Raw genomic sequence first — 18093 nt, 5'->3', positions numbered from 1 at the left:
AAAAACGCCTTTTGGAAGTCCATGTACAGCAAATCAACTGCATTGCCCTCATCCACCCTCTCTGTCACCTCTTCAAAAAACTGCAGCTAGTTAGTTAAACATGATTTTCCCTTGAGAAATCCATGCTGTCTTTCTTTACCTCACCTGCACTTGTCCATGTGACCTGTTTCCTCTAACCCTGTAAGAATCCATTGTTCAATTTATTTATTGTGCATTTTAGACGCTCTTCCCTTTGTGCAATTCCTTGTTTCTGCACCTCAACTTTGAAGTTTCAGCTCTGGGGAGCTCTTCATTAAGATGCATTCTTGTTTATAATGTGATCAGTTCTGGCTGTGGATTCTGTCAACCTTTTACCTGCCGAAGTCCGCCAAAGAACTGTTATTACTTTCAAAGAGCACATTTACTTGCATGTAGAATTCAAGGTTTCCTACCTACTGGCTGAGATTTTTACATGGCTTAAAGGGAGTGTGTGGTAAAATTACTAGTAGTGTTATTTTATTCATAACCATGCAATTGTTGTTTCTAAGGTTTTGAATTTTAAAAAACCATGAGCAACCTACTTTCCACCACTTCCTTATACAATCACAGCTGTAAGCATGCCCAAAAAAGTTGTTGTTCTGCACTAAACCATAGGAGCTGTAAGAAGCATGCACCAGTTATATTCTGCTTAAGTTTTCAGATGTATAATGTTGCTCTGAAGGCAGATCCATGCATTGATTATCCAAGGCTGCATTTACCTTTTAATTGTTGTTTGTGTGTAACCTTGATGACCTGTTAGACACTAAACAGGGCGACAAATGCCACTTCCATTTTACCACCAAGACTGTCTGCTTCTACCTCTATAGTATTGCTGGCCTCTGCTATTACTTCATTTTATTTTTTATTCATTATGGGATGTGGTCAGAATTTATTTCCATCCCTAATTGCCCCTCAGAAGGTGGTGGTGAGCCACCTTCTTGAACCGCTGCAATCCATGTGGTGTCGGTGCACCCACAGCAGTGTTGGGGAGTTCCAGGATTTTGGCCCAGTGACAGTGAAGGAACGGCGATATATTTCAGAGTCAGGATGGCATGTGACTTGGAGGGGAAATTGTTGTTGGTGGTGTTCCTCATTCACACTCTGATATTTTTATCCATGCCTTGATCAACTCCAGTATAAATCTCTTTCAAATCTTCTTCCAAATCATCCGAAATTTCATCATCCTCCTCCAATCCCACATTAAAGTTCTCCAAACATTCTTGTGCTTGCCAACCTTCACTGATTTCCTATTGATGTGCACATCAACCTTAAAATCTTTGTCCTTATCCACAAATCCCTCCAAGGCATCAATTCTCCCCACCTCAGAAATCTTGTTAGCCTTAGGTTCCTGATTCTGGTTTTCTATAAATTCTCCTTCTCCTCATTCCTCCTCTTGGTGCAGAGTCTCCAGCCATTTCACGGTACATTCTGCAACACTCTCCACATCAACTTCTCGGTCTTGCTGCCTCTCTTCCTCACTTCAGAAACCTCAAAATCTACTGCTGATTTTGCTTTGAGTCACTACCCCTAATCCTCCTTCCAATACCTCTTCTCCAGTAATTCTGTCTCAGGAGTACATTAAAGGCACCTTTAATGTGTAAGTGCAAGCTGCTTACATTGTTGAAGTGAAACTGCTTTGCACTGTTGCAAAAGTTATGCTGTCAGGGCCTGACCTGGAAGAAAGATTCTCCCTTTGCTCATTCCAGTGTCAGGTCAGGTCCTGAAGCTGGATTTGCGCTACAGCTTCCTAGTATCAGTACAATGCAAAGCCAGTTTGCACCAACACTATACTAAAGCAGCACTATAGTGTGGACACAGTTAAAGTCAGCCTGTTTGTCTGTTGAGCAGTGCAATTTAGACAACACCAATAATGAGTAGTTTTGCAAGCTTCTAAAGCAAACCAGCATTCTGAACAGTGTCAACTGGACAGTTATATACAGTTATTGTCTTGCAGGGTAGGAGCCTTGGGCATTCTCAAATAGGATTCAATTAATAGCATGGAGCAACCATTGCATTTTAAACAAACATTGCTATCTATTTTTAATTGCAGAATACAATACCTTTGACAGTCAGGTCTTGATCGCTGATGATGGAACAATTGCTCACTTGCTGCTCCCTCTAAATTTGTACTCATTTGCGGTGTGGAGGAAGCACTTCTTGGGTTGCTTTCAATGTAAGGGGCATGTAGGAAAGTTTTGCTGAGTGATACTAACATGTACTTGTTATTTTTAGGGCATTGCATTCTTGTGGTCCAGGTGGGCCCCCACATATAAAGCTTGTTTTGGAATGGGATCAAAGGACTAAAGATAGGTGAGTCATAAATGCAGAAACTTGAGCTGGATCAGTATTTGACTTTCATCTGTAGGAGCATGTCGTCAAATTATGCGAAAAATGTGTTGTCAGTGAGTATCCTGGTGGATTGTGAATATAAGGAAATGGAAACTCCATCACGCAAAACTATACACCAAAGCAGATTAAAGTAATGATGATAAGGTTCCTTGCAGGTAGTAAATCCAGAATTGCAGAGTATTGGGCCAATAGATCTAAGCGTGTTGTTATAAATTCAGGTCTGATGCAGATATCCACTTGGGTTCGACTTTGCCAGCAGGTCACTTAAGCAGCTATATTCCCATTGCCCTGTATGCACTAGCACAGGACTCAGGAAAGTAAAATGAAACTCTATTGAATTCTGGACCAGATCTCTGTGGCTTTTTCACATGTAGTTATTATGAAGGTGGACCAAGTTAACACAGGGTGCGATGACATTGGGTTCAATTCATTAACCACTTTATCCCACAGCAGGCTAAACATACAGGCCAGTGAATATGATGAGAGACACTTGGTACAATCAGTGTAATTTCTATTGATCTACTATTACAAAAATAAAAAACATACACGTACTGGAGATTGGGCATTTGAGCTACTAAGAAAGTCAAGTTGCGCTGGGAATATTCACATTAGAGAAAAGGCTGCTCGGAGCCCCATATTGAGGTTTTCAAAACTATAAGGGTCTAAATTTTTTGACAGAACCAGTAACTCCAACCATGAATTTGAGCTCAGAAGAGAAATGGTGACCAGAAAGTTTTGATCTAAATATTTCACACAGAGGTCGGTTTGACACAGGCAGACCAAGAAGATGATGGGGCTGATAGCCTCTGCAAACTTAAGAGTAAACTACATTTTTGGCAAAATAAACGATTGAGAGATACAAGTGATAGAGTATAATGTGGTAATGTTCTAAGTTTAGGACAGGCCATTTGGATTGTAATGATTATCCAGAACAGTACATTAGGATGCACCACTAGTCCTATTTGTAAAGAGCAATAGGGCTTCATTACAGTGCATAACCACCATGGAACATTTCTGTGTTTCTAAGCTTGTTCGGAAGCATTCAGGAAGAGGTTGTCCAGGACGGAGAGAGTGTTCGGACTCAGCAGCAGGCTCATCAGCAGGCACACAGCTGTACGTTGGCTGAGTGTTTTGAACTGTATACAAAGGAGGAACAGGTAAGGAGGGTGTTTGGACTGTCCATCACAGTACACATTACTAGTGAGAGATAAAATTTAGCTGCATGCTTTAAAAATGATCAATAGTGTGTTACGACCAGGTGAGGAAGGGGTATAGGGCTAGTTTGGCCATACAGGGATTAACTTTTAAAAAGCAGTATTTTTAGCTTCCCCTCAGTGAGTCCTTGTTCACTGCTCTGTAATTGTAATTGTGAAGAAATCAACCAGACAGGTTTTCTCAGATTTAAACAAGAAAGGTGTAAGTTTATTGACCATAAAATTCTAACTCAGTTAAAACTACTAAGAATACGCGAATCGACCATGCAAGCATGCATACGTGATAAACAGACACATAAATGGATACAGAGGAGGAGAAAGAATTAAAAGTGGGGGGGGGGAAGGTTTGAAGTAGTAGATGGAAATTCAGTTACTGGTTTTGGGTTGGATGTAAGTTAAGTCTTGCAGTTCTCATTGCAGCTGTCTTTCAGAATGCAAATGTGTAGCCATGTTTTCAGCCACTGTTCTGTGGTCTTTTTAAAACAAGTTATGGTCAATGTCCGGTAACAGTTCAAAAATAGTGTTACATATGACAAAATTAATATATTTCATTTGGCAGGTGTGGTTTTCCATCACAAGTGATTGATCTTTCTTCAGGGTAAAAAAATCTCAAGAACACCCATGTTGGTGGTTGTTTCTGAAGCACATGTCTAACATAATTGGGGTTAATTTGGCGTATCCAGGACTCAAGCCAAGTGTTTATTTCTCCAACATTTTTCCATCTCCTATCATACCATCAGCCATTACTGATGGAGAGGTTAAGTGACTTGCTATTAGATCTCTGTCAAGTTCACACTGCAACCAGTCCCCAGGAGGTACAACAACAAATTGTTTTCATATTGAACCTTTAACATAGTAAGGTGTCCCAAGGCACTTCACAGGAGCATTGTCAATCAACATTTGACACTGCGCCACATAAGGAGCTACTGATGCAGATGACCGAAAGCTTGGTCAAAGAGGTAGGTTTTAAGGTGCATCTTAAATGGGAGATGGGAGGGCCAACGCCACGGAGCGATTTGAAAACAAGGATGTGTATTTTAAAATTGAGGCATTGCTGAGCCGGAGTCAGTGTGAGTCAGTGTAGGTCAGTGAGCACAGAGCTCATGGTAAACAGGACTTGGTGTGAGTAAAGACACAGGCATCAGAGTTTTGGAGGATAGAAATTTGAAGGCCACCCACAACTGCGTTGGCATAGTCAAGTCTCTTTGTAACAAAGGCATGGATAAGCTCAGGCAGGAACAGAGATGGGCATGAGAGCAACCTGCACGTGATTTCTTGTTTTCTTTTTGCCCTTTGGTACCCGCCTTCCAACGTTCCAGTCGAAATCAACATTTTAACAAGTGATGAGTCGCTGGCCATGAATTATTGATTGTAAATCTGTGGTGTGGCATGATGTTATGTCAGCGTGCTCATTGTAATCTATTGCGAAGTGAAGAGGGAACACAATAAACATGAAATCTTATTTTCTGTTGCAAGCTATACCTCTAAGTTTTGGCAAAGATTTAGAATGTTGATGTTATTCACTCGTTTCTCTACAGTTAGCACCAGATGATGCCTGGCGATGCCCGCACTGTAAAAATCTTCAGCAGGGGATGGTCAAGCTTAATCTATGGACTTTGCCTGACATTCTTATAATTCACCTGAAGCGATTCCGACAGGTATTTATTAGTATGAGGAAATAGAAAAGTGATTTGTTAAAACCCTTCCTCTTATTTTATAATACAGCATAAAATTCCCCCCTAAATTACCCTCTATTGAGTCAAAATTGGACTATGTGATAGTAAACATATTTGTTTTCTATTGTTATGAAATTCCTTTGATATTTTAGCAAGCCCATCATCCAGTTAATTTAATCTGGTTAACACCATTACAGACAATGGAATTTGGTTCAAATGTGGCAACACATCTGTTCGTGATATCACACAGTGTGATTTCAACCTATTTGTGTTGTCTTTGCTTTGGACATTTAAAGGATAATTTTCTGCATGTTACAGAACCTGTGGTAAACATGGGTCAAAAATCAGACTGCCATAATATAGGCTCTATCTCTGACTCATACTTACATCTAGTAAGGTTCTGTGCCATAGCAGAACTTCACAGGAACACTTATTTAATTTTTTGGATGGCAGTTTAATCCATGAGGCAATTATTTGTTTTATTATCTACTTATCGCCCTTTTGTGAAAAGTTGAATTTTCAATTTAGTCTCTTTTGTCTTTGTACTTTAACAATTTTACTTCAACGTGTTCTCAAAGATTTGTGTGAGATCATCTCATAGTTGCCCTTTGAACAACTGGGACTCTGTAAATATTCATTTAATGATCACTATTTCAATTCCAATTTGGTTTGAGACTGGGAGTTAACTTTGAAATCCCTTAAATGAGTAACACAGCGTAATGTACTTGAAGGGGGTTCATTCTTTGGGCAGCTGCTGATGAGGTGTCGGAATTATCCTATCTTGCATGTCTCCCACATTGGATATTAGAGTGAGGTTTGTGGATTTGGTTCTGCCTTCGCAGAAACACATGGATACACTGGGCTGGATTTTATGTTGGACGGACGGGAGTTGCCCACCGACGTAAAAATCGGTAGCGAGCCCACTTCTACCTAGCCTGGGGATTCGTCCTGCATTTTACAGGTCCCCAGGCTTTAATTGTTCCGAGGCAGGACTTCCCACTTGAGGGAGGAAGTCCCACCTCATTGAGTTGCCGGCCAATCAGTGGGATTTCAGGTAAGTTTTGGTTGCCTCGCTGAGGGTAATCGGTCAGACCCCGGCGAGGCAAGGGTGGTCGTTTGGGGGGAAGGGGGGAGGGGCGTGTTGAGTTCTGGGGGTGGTTGGGGAAGTGGGGGTGGCCCTCAATTGGGCACCCTGTGTCCGATTTTTCAGGGCCCACTCCCAGGGTGCTGAGAGGCCACCAGCTTTTCCCAGGCGGCTTTTCCCGGCTCCAGGATGCCCACTTGCTACGCGTGAAATCCGCGTGGAGGTGGGCGAAGGCCCTTCAGTGGCCGTTAAGTGGCAACTTAAGGGCCTTGATTGGCATGGGGCGGGCGGCACGTTTCTCGCCCCCGCCACCCTACATTAAGTGGGGCGGAGGCAGGAGCGGGACGGAAGGGCTCCCAGAGCCTCCCGCTACATTTCATGCCCCCCCCCCCCCCCCGCCCCCGCCACCATCCAGCTCATTGGGGTGGTGTAAAATTCCAGCCACTATCTCTCACAGAGATTATTATTTAATCACTAATACACAGTTTAAATAAAAAACACAACTAGACCTGTTCTGTACCCAGTTGGCCAAACCAATGATCACGCGAAGTCTGTTGAATCTTTAAACATCATCTTTCCATTTGTCTAGAACCCGCCTATCCTATCCGAATGCAGTGCAGAAGCTAGATATTAAGTCGTTATATTCTTTGTATCCACACTTCCTTTGTAATACTCACGTGCACATCTCAATGATTTGTTTCTTCAGACATGCCTATGCCCCTTGTTGTTCATGAATTTAGTGGGATTAGCTCAGAACGCATGTTACTTGCTGCATGTTCAGTGATTTCTTATCTGAATACTGTACCAGACCATTCTGCTGATCCCAGAGCAACCCGTAATTGGCCTTGGTTAGCAGCTGCCTTTGTCTGACAGATAAACATCTATTATATTCCTGTTTCTCAGTTGTAGTTAATGTGGTTTAGCCATCATTAAAGTTCTTGTTGTTTGGGATCTTTAAAAGAGATTTTCCCTTCGATCGTATTCACACTTCACACCCATAAAGAGGCACAAATAATTAATTACACACTGGCTAAATTTTGATAAGCCTGCCGCAGAAACAATGGCGGCTCATCTGTGCAATCCTAAGCGCGGTGGCTCATTTAAATAGACGGGGTGGGCTGCCGACGCCCCCACCCCCGATCACATGAAGGGGGCGGGCTGTTCATCCCCGGCAATGGTGTCAGCTGCATGTGTGCAGGCGCTGATGCCATTTTTAAAGGGCTTTGAGCCCTACCATTAAATTTAAATGTTTAAAGCGCACCTCTACTGAAGTTATAATGAACTCTGAAAATAAATATCACACTTTTACAGGGTTGTGCAATTAATAATGATTTATTGTTTGCAGAGTTGTCAATACTTGTGATTCTGTTGATTTTTTGCATGTGTTTTAATCTGTGAAATTCACATGAGTAGAAGGGCAAGCGATATCATTTTTCTTTCTCCATGTGAATTGTAATCATGAAAATATTAATGAAAATCAATAAACCGTGAACAAAATTATGCTGACAATACTTTTTTTTCAGCAATTTTAGCATAATGTTAGATAAACCATAGAAAGTTCATGCTGTGTAACATTTCAATTTTTCAGATGGGAGAGAGAAGAACCAAGCTTTCCACTCTGGTAAAATTTCCACTGAGTGACCTCGATATGACACCTCACGTAGTAAAGAGAACTCCGAGCACTAAGAACTTTTTATCCCACTGGTCACCATGGCGGCGACCACGTACTCCCTCTGGGAGTAATCACGAAAACTATGTGTATGATTTATATGCTGTGTGCAACCACCATGGGAGTATGCAAGGAGGTCACTATACTGGTAGGTCAGCAGTATCTCTGTGTCCTCATGACAGTCAGTATTATTGCATTCCACCCATCCATAGTTCAAGTAATCCAATTACTTATCCCTATATTTTCATTTATTAAAAATGGTGCATTAGCATGCACAGATGAACATGTTACACTGATACAGAATAGTCCTAAAATTTTGTTTAACTTGGCTGGTGTCGAAAATATACAAGTATATTTCAATTTTCAATCTTCCTGACTGGGGACTCCTAAATTGCCTGACCCTCTGTTTATCAACAGTAAAATGTTGTGGCCTTAAAGGAACTAGGCTTACTCCAGTACATTTCTGTCCTGGTGAAGCAGAATATCATCCAACTTAATGTTAACAACCCCACAGAAGATCCATTACTAATTCATGCCCAGCAGCATACTGTCCATTGCACCTTCCGTTCAACTTTGTTCTGCACCACACGTCATTAGAAGTATTTTTTTTTAAAAAGAAAGTTGATTATTTGCAATGCACAAAGATATCTTGATACCTTATTCAAATCAGTCAGAATAACTATTTTCTAATTGTCCTCATTAAACATATCTAAAACAAAGAGCATGTCTTAAGCATTTTCCTTAGACTTATAGTGAGCAATGCTACAAGAGAGCTTCAAATTTGGGTGTCACTTTTTAAAATGGTATACACTCCTGGTATCACACTTCCTTCCTTTGTCACCATTGTTTTATCACAGTGGTGGCCCTGGTAATATTTGAAGTCACAACTGGTTGCACTACTTTTAATTGATCATGCTATAATGTCTGTTAAAATAACCATTACACTTTCCTGTAATTACATTACAGTGCTCCCAGCACTGGAGCAGCTACTATAACTCTACAATTCTGTCCCCAAAACACAATTTCCGAGTTATATCTACACAGTTTGGCAGCAGTGAATTAATTAAGTAATTAATAATTAATTAAATAATTGTACAGCCTCAAGGAACAATTTGGGCTTCAGTAATAATAAATGCATTTTCAATTCATGGACGATGGCTTCTGGGGCAGCAGGATAGCCAGTAATTAATTAAATGATAGCAAATCTCCCCTGGTATTGTTCACGATCAGTCAGAAACTTTCTAAGAACTGGGGCATTATGCCAAATAGGATTAACAGGAACACTGATTTATCAGCATTGGAAGCAGCCCCGGAACTGGAGGGCACTGTGAAAAGGGCCCAGGATCTGTCAGTAAAAAGTGTGGGATCACAGCATCTAGCAGTACTTGGAAGAATATCTCAAGGTTCCTGCAACACTGGAGGGAAATACAAGGAGCACTGGGAAAGGTCCTGGGATCCTCCAAAGGGAGATCATCACTTCAGGCATTGGAATGGGGAGCCTCAGCATCATTAGGTTAGTTCTGGAATGGGAGAGCACTGGGAATGCAGTGTAAGGGGTTTGTGAGCACTGTTGATGAGTGAAAAGGAAATTTGGGAGCAGGCATTCGGAGATCCACTAGGATCGAGGAGGGGATTTTCACGCATGGAATCATAGTCATTTACGGCACGAAAGGAGGCCATTTGGCCCTTCGAGTCCATGCCGATATGAACTAGGTTAGAATCTACCACTGTTTTCGGGGAATGGGGGGATTGCTTTCTAGGATCTGGCATTATTGGCAGAGCAGAGTCTTACAACCTCCTGAGAGAGGGAACCAAGGAAATGGGACCCAAACTGCCATTGGATCTTTCAAGTCATTAGGGCCCAACTTGGCTCTGTTGCTGCTCACCATTGTGCGAAAAATATTAAGTAAAGAAGGAAATATACAAGTTCATTCAATCTTCAGTTTTTTTTATTACTTGGTCCTCACTATGCAATTTTTACACTGTGAAACATGTAGGACAGGCTACCTATTTGAGATTGTATGAATTACTTTTACGCAACTTATTGTACTTTATACTCTAACCATGATGGAAACACAAGACAAAATACTAATGTTTAAAGCTTTGTTTGTACAAACTGAGCAAAAACAGTGAGATGTAACCTGGTTTATGTGCCTTAGTTAATGTAATACAAGTCAAGTAAATATCGACTTATATTGCACATGAGCATTTTTACTAGTTTGATATTGTAGTTGACAGTGATGGGCCAACCTCAATGAAAAGTAGTTTCAATGGCATCTGCTGACTCCAATGTTAAATTGCAAGAAAGCAAAATAGAAAGATCTGCTTGCAACAGTGTAATTTGATAGGGTATGCATAAAATTTACCTCTATATTTATCACTTTTTTTTTTTAAATAGTGGGGGGAATTTTATGTTGTCCCCCACGGTGGGTTTGGAGGGAAGGAAAGCATATGGTGGGGATGTGCGAGGGAAAAAAATTGGATTAATGTAGGATTAGTATAGATGGGTGGTTGATGGTCGGTGCGGACTCGTTGGGCCGAAAGGCCTATTTAGGTGCTGTATCTCTGTATGATGCTAAATATTAGGGGCGGCACAGTGGTGCAGTGGTTAGCACCGCAGCCTCACAACTCCAACGACCCGGGTTCAGTTCTGGGTACTGCCTGTGCGGAGTTTGCAAGTTCTCCCTGTGACCGTGTGGGTTTCCGCTGGGTGCTCCGGTTTCCTCCCACAGCCAAAGACTTGCAGGTTGATGGGTAAATTGGCCATTGTAAATTGCCCCTAGTGTAGGTAGGAGAATGGTGGGGATGCGGTAGGGAATATGAGATTAGTGTAGGATTAGTATAAATGGGTGGTTGTTGGGCGGCACAGATTCGGTGGGCCGAAGGGCCTGTTTCAGTGTTGTATCACTCTATGACTCTAAATAAAGTCCAGGCAGAAAGGCTTGCGAATGGCCTTCCTGCCCCGCCACCAATTGAGGCCCTTAACTGGGCAATTAATACCCAATTAAGGGCCTCATCCCACCACCATCACAATTAGACGAGCAGTGGGTGTCCCTGTTGCCTCATGGGAAGCATGGCAGAGAACAATGTGCAGGCTACATGCAGCTCCAGGGTGGGGATGGGCGGGTGGTATGGTCCCATAGTGCCTGAATGAGCAACTTGGCATCGGGAATGGGAGGGCCTGCTGAGAGCCACCCCTCTGCCCTTGCTGCCGACACCCCTACATCCCATCTCCTCTGCAACCCCTGCCCACGAGATCCCTCCCACCCTGACCTACCTGTGACCTGAGTCCAGTGCTGCTCCTGGGCCTCGGTTGAGTGCTCCACTGGCAGCAGCCACCATCTCCGTGGTGGCCCTGTTCATTTAAAGAGCTGCCGGCCTCTGATTGGCTTGCAGCTCTCAGAAGGTGGGACTTCCACCACCAGAGTCCTTGATCCCATTGGAAGGCCAGCCACTGTCCAATTTAGTGCCTAATTTGCACTTGATTTGGCAGGCCTCCCACAGAAGAGGCTTCGCGGGGTTCTCAGCGTCACTTTTGCAAGACGTTGAGGCCCCTGTCGCCTGGCTAAAATCCCAGCCAGTGTCTTAGACACAAAAGGGGATAGAACACTTCAGCCAAAGGCAACCTCTTTTTATATTACCAAGGTATTTTTTATTATCTGCCACTGTATCAGAATTTCATTTTATCATTAATTGTTCCCAACTGATAATCTTAAATTAGAGCCTCTTTCTTTTTAATGTAGTGGTCAATAAGTTGACTTGCTTTTTCACCAAATTTGACAGAGGTAGCCCTCTTTGTTTTCAGATAATTTAGAATTGTGATCTTTTGAAATTTCCTCAATTGATCCAAAATTGTTCGGTTTGCACGTATTGCTTATTGAAGTTCTAAATACTTCATTTCTGATTCTAATCTGGTTCTCCTCACCCTTCATAAGTTATTGAAATAAGCCTTCCTGCTACACTGCTTTAGCAACACCTTATAAAGTAGTTGTGTATTTTCACTGATTCATTTAGCTGAAAGCATTCAAGCAACAGTCAGTGTCAACTCAAGCAATTAGTTATTCAACTGCTTTTACTTTTGCCAGAGCTGTTCACAGCAGAATGGGAAAAGTAGTGATTGTCTATTAATAGTATTGTAGCAACAATATCACTGGATATTGATTAGGAAATTAATCTGAGCAGTGATAGTACAATGTGTTGGGCACAGTCCTTTTACCTCTGGGTTCTGAGTTTGCATCAGTGTCGGGTGATGAAGTTTCCTCTCGTACCAGGAGAATCCCAACTAAGGTAGAATGTGATGGACAGAAATCCAGTTACCAACGTGGCTGCACATGTTAAATCGCAACACAAAACCATCTTGTCCAAGATATGACGAGTATTAAAAAAAAAAATCAAACATGAGCTCACAATAGAGGTAGAAGTTCGAGGCTGAAGAGCATCTGTGCTATGTGTCTGGTCTTCCATTTAAGGAGGTCATTTTTTTAATGAAAATAACTGGTTCCCCTTTTATCTGCTACTCAAGCACTAAAGTTTTGCACAACTTAACTGTAGTCTTTAAGTTAAACGTAAAACTGAACTGTTCCTTGAACATTTTATAAAATACTAAAACTTCACAAATTCATGTTAAGCTAATGGTAGAGTTAGAATAAAAACAGGAAATTACCTTATCAGATCACTTGGAGAGGAAACCGTTGTTTACATGCTGCCTGATTAGATCTACACCCAACAAACCACACCTCTTTTTAACAGTTTTTTTAATCTACATAACATATTGTAGCATTGAATCAGCTTGTCTTTAACAATTATTAACTAGGTTTTGTTTAAACTGCATTCAACAGTAATGAAAAAGAGAGGAATCACCCATTGAGAATTGTGGTAAGCAACAGATGTATGGACTTTTAACTTGCACACACAAGAAGACAACAGCACAATGCAAAATAACTTCTTCATTGTGGTTCTACAAAGGCTGATTGTGGTCGTAGTGCACTTTCCCTCCTTTTGCTCCTCAACATCTCTGCAGCTATTGACACAGTCAGCCACACCATCGTCCTTCAAAGCCTGTCCTCCATCATCCAGCATAGTGGCACTGCCCATTCTTGGTTCCACTCTTACCCATCCATCATAGCCAGAGCATTTCCATCAATGGCTCTGGAGGAGCCCAAGACTATCCTTGGATCCTTCTCTTCCTCAACTACATGCTGTCTGTTGGTGACACCATCTGAAGACGTTGGATCAGCTTGCATGTGTAGTGAAGCTCTATCTCTCCACCAACGCTCTTGATTTGTCTACTGCCTCTGTGTTGTCAGATTGCTTGGCTGACATCAAGTCTTGGATACGCCACAATTTACTCTAAGTTGAATGTTCACAAAATAGATTAAATCACACAACAGACCTGATACAGTTCTGGCGACAGAATCCAACATAAATATACCAGTGTTTCTAGTGGCATCGTTGGTTCCAAGAGTGGTGGCTTCCTCTGGGGTTTCAGACCTCCTAAGCATTTGAAATGTAACTTTGAATGCTCTGCATTGAGCAATATCGCCAGCGTTCTACTGGGAGAGAATTTGTTTCGGAAGTTATCGTGAGGCTTTATCTGAAGGATGTGAAGACTAGGGAATGAGAACGGCCTTTCCTGAGCCATGAGCTTACAACTGACAAAAAATTGTGAAATATAATAGTTTTCGCCATATAGATAAATGTGGCAAGCAACTTGCGCACAGAAATGACCCATGAACAGCAGTGAAATAAATAGTCAGTTTTTGATAAATGTAGATAAAGATTGGCCATGACATTGGAAGACCTCCAATGCTGTTCTTTGAATATTGCCACAGGATCTTTTACATCTTTAATGAAAGGAAATTTAGGGCCTTGACTTACCATCTTGTTTGAAAGACATCACCTCCAACAGTGCAGCATTCCCTCATTATGCTCTGCCGCTGTGCTGGCGTCTTTGGATTGGAGCTTGTATCCATGAGCTTCTGATTCAGAGGAAAGAGTCCTGCCTGTGAGGCAAGGTTGACACCATATTACGTGATTCAGACTGATGTACAGCTCAACTATTTAGAAACTTCTTTTTTCTTCTTCTTTGGCCTCCTTATCTCAAGAGACAATGGGTAAGTGCCTGGAGGTGGTCAGTGGTGTGTGGAGCAGCGCCTGGAATGGCTATAAAGGCCAATTCTAGAGTGACAGGCTCTTCCACAGGTGCTGCAGAAAAATTTGTTTGTCGGGGCTGTTACACAGTTGGCTCTCCCCTTGCGCTTCTGTCTTTTTTCCTGCCAACTGCTAAGTTTCTTCGACTCGCCACACTTTAGCCCCGCCTTTATGGCTGCCTGCCAGCTCTGGCGAATGCTGGCAACTGACTCCCACGACTTGTGATTAATGTCACAGGACTTCATGTCGTGTTAGCAGATGTCTTTAAAGCGGAGACATGGATGGCCGGTGGGTCTGATACCAGTGGCGAGCTCGCTGTACAATGTGTCTTTGGGGATCCTGCCATCTTCCATGTGGCTCACATGGCCAAGCCATCTCAAGTGCCGCTGACTCAGTAGTGTGTATAAGCTGGGGATGTTGGCCGGCTCGAGGACTTCTGTGTTGGAGATACGGTCCTGCCACGTGATGCCAAGTATTCTCCGGAGGCAGCCATTGAAGCATAATTCTACATACATGTTCTGTATAATAGATGGCTATTGATAGAATGTAGTAGATGGCTTGTGTGAGAAAGAAATTTCAGGGGAGAAAGTGAGTGCGATGCTGAATTTAAACTTATGTATTTGTGTATATGTCGTGATACCTTGTGGTTTAAAGGAAAGCAATATCGGTGGTGTTTCAATAAACAGTGCCATGGATTGGTAGGATGCCAAGTGACTTGCCAATCTTAGTGAAGCAGTCATGGGGAGATAGAATAATGGTTGTGTTATTGGACTAGGAATCCAGAGACCTGGACTAATGATCCACAGACATGCGTTCAAATCCCACTAAGATAGCTGAGAAAATTAAATAAATAGATCTTGAATAAAAAGCAGTCATGGTGACCATGAAACTTCCACATTGTTGTAAAAGCACATCTGCCCCTTAGGGAAGGAAATCTACTACCCTTTGCAGGCCTGGCCTGTATGTGACTCCAGACCCACCACAATGTGGCAACTTTTAACTGCCCTCTGAAATAGCCTAGCAAGCCACTCAGTGCTAGCTCACCACCACCTTTTTGAGGGTAATTAGGGATAGGCAGTAATTGCTGGCCTACCAGTACCGCCCACATCCATGAACAATTTTTTTTAAAAAGGTGCAAGCTGGATTCTATTCCTCAAGATGAGTGGGAAAATTGGTGAATGAAGTAACGTTGGTAAACAGTCATTTCTCTGTGATACCAAGGAAAAGTGGGTGGTGTGGGGAAACATTTAGTGGAAGACAATGAATTGGGGAACCCCGCCAAAAAAAAATTTGTTGCATATGTTGTCTACATTAGAGAAAAGCAAATTCTTCTCATGCATTCTAAAAAAAATTCATGCATCTCCAAAATACCCTGCAAAAGATTTAAAGTTTCAAAAAATTGCTAAATATCTAGTCAGGATTTCATGTACATGCCCGTTAATATTTAAGCTAAACTTTGGCACTATTCCACCAAAGTGACAGTAGCTTCAGCTGTTTTACTCACTTCTGTTAGACATCAGCTACATATTTATTCAGCTACCACAGCCACCCTGGCTTAAAGAACTCAAGTATTTTCCAATAACTGTGTTCGATCAATGAGTCTATAGTGTAACTGGGATCGTGTGGAAGTAAATGGAGAAATGCTGAACAATGCAGCTAATTTGTTCCGGTTTATTGATTTTACTCTGTGTTTATCAGCATATTGCAGAAACTCTTTGGATGGTCAGTGGTATGATTATGATGACAGTAATGCAGAGTTGATTCCAGATGAAGAGATTTGTACTCGTGGTGCCTACATACTCTTTTACCAAAAAAGGAACACCATTCCACCCTGGTCAGCCAACAGCTCCGTGGCAGGTATGTAGAATTTAAGAATTGCAGTTTGTTGCTGTAATGGTATGTAATTCAGTGGCCAGCCCTTTTCTGGTCAAAGACAGCTAGTATACAGTACTTTAAAAGGTGAGACACCTTTCCGGAAATAGTGCATAAATGACAAAGAGAAGTAAGTGGCTTACTGACAAGTGATATCAAAATTCAACTTATAAGGCTAAAGATGAGGAATTTATTCCAGTTATATTTGGGTATAGGTTTGTGCAGGACTGCTGCCATCAAGTATGGACTTTCATCGGTCGGGGCATAGAGTATAAAAATTGGCAAGTCGTGTTGCAGCTGTACAGAACCTTAGTTAGGCCACACTTAGAATATTGCGTGCAATTCTGGTCGCCATACTACCAGAAGGACGTGGAGGCTTTGGAGAGGGGACAGAGGAGGTTTACCAGGATGTTGCCTGGTCTGGAGGGCATTAGCTATGAGGAGAGGTTGGAAAAACTCAGATTGTTTTCACTGGAACGACGGAGGTGGAGGGGCGACATGATAGAGGTTTACAAAGTTATGAGCGGCATGGACAGAGTGGATAGTCAGAAGCTTTTTCCCAGGGTGGAAGAGTCAGTTACTAGGGGACATAGGTTTAAGGTGCGAGGGGCAAAGTTTAGAGGGAATGTGCGAAGCAAGTTTTTTACACAGAGGGTGGTGAGTGCCTGGAACTTGCTGCCAGGGGAGGTGGTGGAAGCAGGTACGATAGCGATGTTTAAGAGACATCTTGACAAATACATGAATAGGAAGGGAATAGAGGGATATGGGCCCCAGAAATGCAGAAGGTGTTAGTTTAGGCCGGCATCAAGATCGGTGCAGGCTTGGAGGGCCGAATGGCCTGTTCCTGTGCTGTACTGTTCTTTGTTTTTTGTTTGTATTTAGGATTAGGAGCCCATTTGTTTCCACTGCTGAGGAAAGAGGACAAGAGACAGAGAAATGAAATGAGAGGTGAATGAATTCATTGAAGCTGACCCTAAAAATCCCCAATATGGGATACTAACAAAGTAAGAGGACTAGTACTGCAAAATTGAACCTGGGAGAAACCTGAAATGGAAAGGATTAGTCATCTCGGAGAAAGAGAAAAAGGAAGCATTCGTAAGGGCTGGAAGGCTAGGAACAGACGAATCCCTTGAGGAATATAAAGACAGTAGAAAGGAACTTAAGCAAGGAGTCAGGAGGGCTAAAAGGGGTTATGAAAAGTCATTGACAAACAGGATTAAGGAAAATCCCAAGGCGTTTTATACGTATATAAAGAGCAAGAGGGTAACTAGGGAAAGGGTTGGCCAGCTCATGGACAGAGAAGGGAATCTATGTGTGGAGCCAGAGGAAATGGGCGAGGTACTAAATGAATACTTTGCATCAGTATTCACCAAAGAGAAGGACTTGGTGGATGATGAGCCAGGGGAAGGGAGTGTAGATAGTCTCAGTCATCTCATTATCAAAAAGGAGGAGGTGTTGGGTGTCTTGCAAAGCATTAAGGTAGATAAGTCCCCAGGGCCTGATGGGATCTACCCCAGAATACTAAGGGAGGCAAGGGAAGAAATTGCTGAGGCCTTGACAGAAATCTTTGCATCCTCATTGGCTACAGGTGAAGTCCCAGAGGACTGGAGAATAGCCAATGTTGTTCCTTTGTTTAAGAAGGGTAGCAAGGATAATCCAGGAAATTATAGGCCGGTGAGCCTTACGTCAGTGGTAGGGAAATTATTAGAGAGGATTCTTCGGGACAGGATTTACTCCCATTTGGAAACATACCAACTTATTAGTGAGAGGCAGCATGGTTTTGTGAAGGGGAGGTCGTGTCTCACTAATTTGATTGAGTTTTTTAAGGAAGTGACAAAGATGATTGATGAAGGAAGGGCAGTGGATGTTATGGCAGACTGGTACAAAAGGTGAAGTCACACGGGATCAGAGGGGAGCTGGCAAGATGGATACAGAACTGGCTCTGTCATAGAAGACAGAGTGGAAAGGTGCTTTTCTGAATGGAGGGATGTTACTAGTGGTGTTCCGCAGGGATCAGTGCTGGGACCTTTGCTGTTTGTAGTATATATAAATGATTTGGAG

At 42.3% G+C, this 18093-nt stretch overlaps 1 protein-coding gene and 1 long non-coding RNA gene across 2 annotated transcripts in view; one reads left to right on the top strand and one right to left on the bottom strand.

The window, feature by feature from the left end:
• Positions 1 to 18093, bottom strand: part of LOC137384275 (uncharacterized) — a 117154-nt gene that overhangs the window by 55744 nt on the left and 43317 nt on the right. The window lies entirely within an intron of this gene.
• Positions 1 to 18093, top strand: part of usp43a (ubiquitin specific peptidase 43a) — a 485387-nt gene that overhangs the window by 457227 nt on the left and 10067 nt on the right. The window contains exons 10-14 of the mRNA XM_068058066.1: positions 2251 to 2328; positions 3395 to 3524; positions 5120 to 5239; positions 7930 to 8158; positions 15859 to 16017. Of these exons, the coding sequence (XP_067914167.1) occupies positions 2251 to 2328; positions 3395 to 3524; positions 5120 to 5239; positions 7930 to 8158; positions 15859 to 16017 (716 nt within the window). The remainder of the gene's footprint in view (positions 1 to 2250; positions 2329 to 3394; positions 3525 to 5119; positions 5240 to 7929; positions 8159 to 15858; positions 16018 to 18093) is intronic.

The sequence above is a fragment of the Heterodontus francisci genome, chromosome 26, assembly GCF_036365525.1.
Source record: "Heterodontus francisci isolate sHetFra1 chromosome 26, sHetFra1.hap1, whole genome shotgun sequence".
Classification (NCBI taxonomy): Eukaryota; Metazoa; Chordata; class Chondrichthyes; order Heterodontiformes; family Heterodontidae; genus Heterodontus; species Heterodontus francisci.
This window is presented reverse-complemented; position numbering and strand designations above follow the sequence as displayed.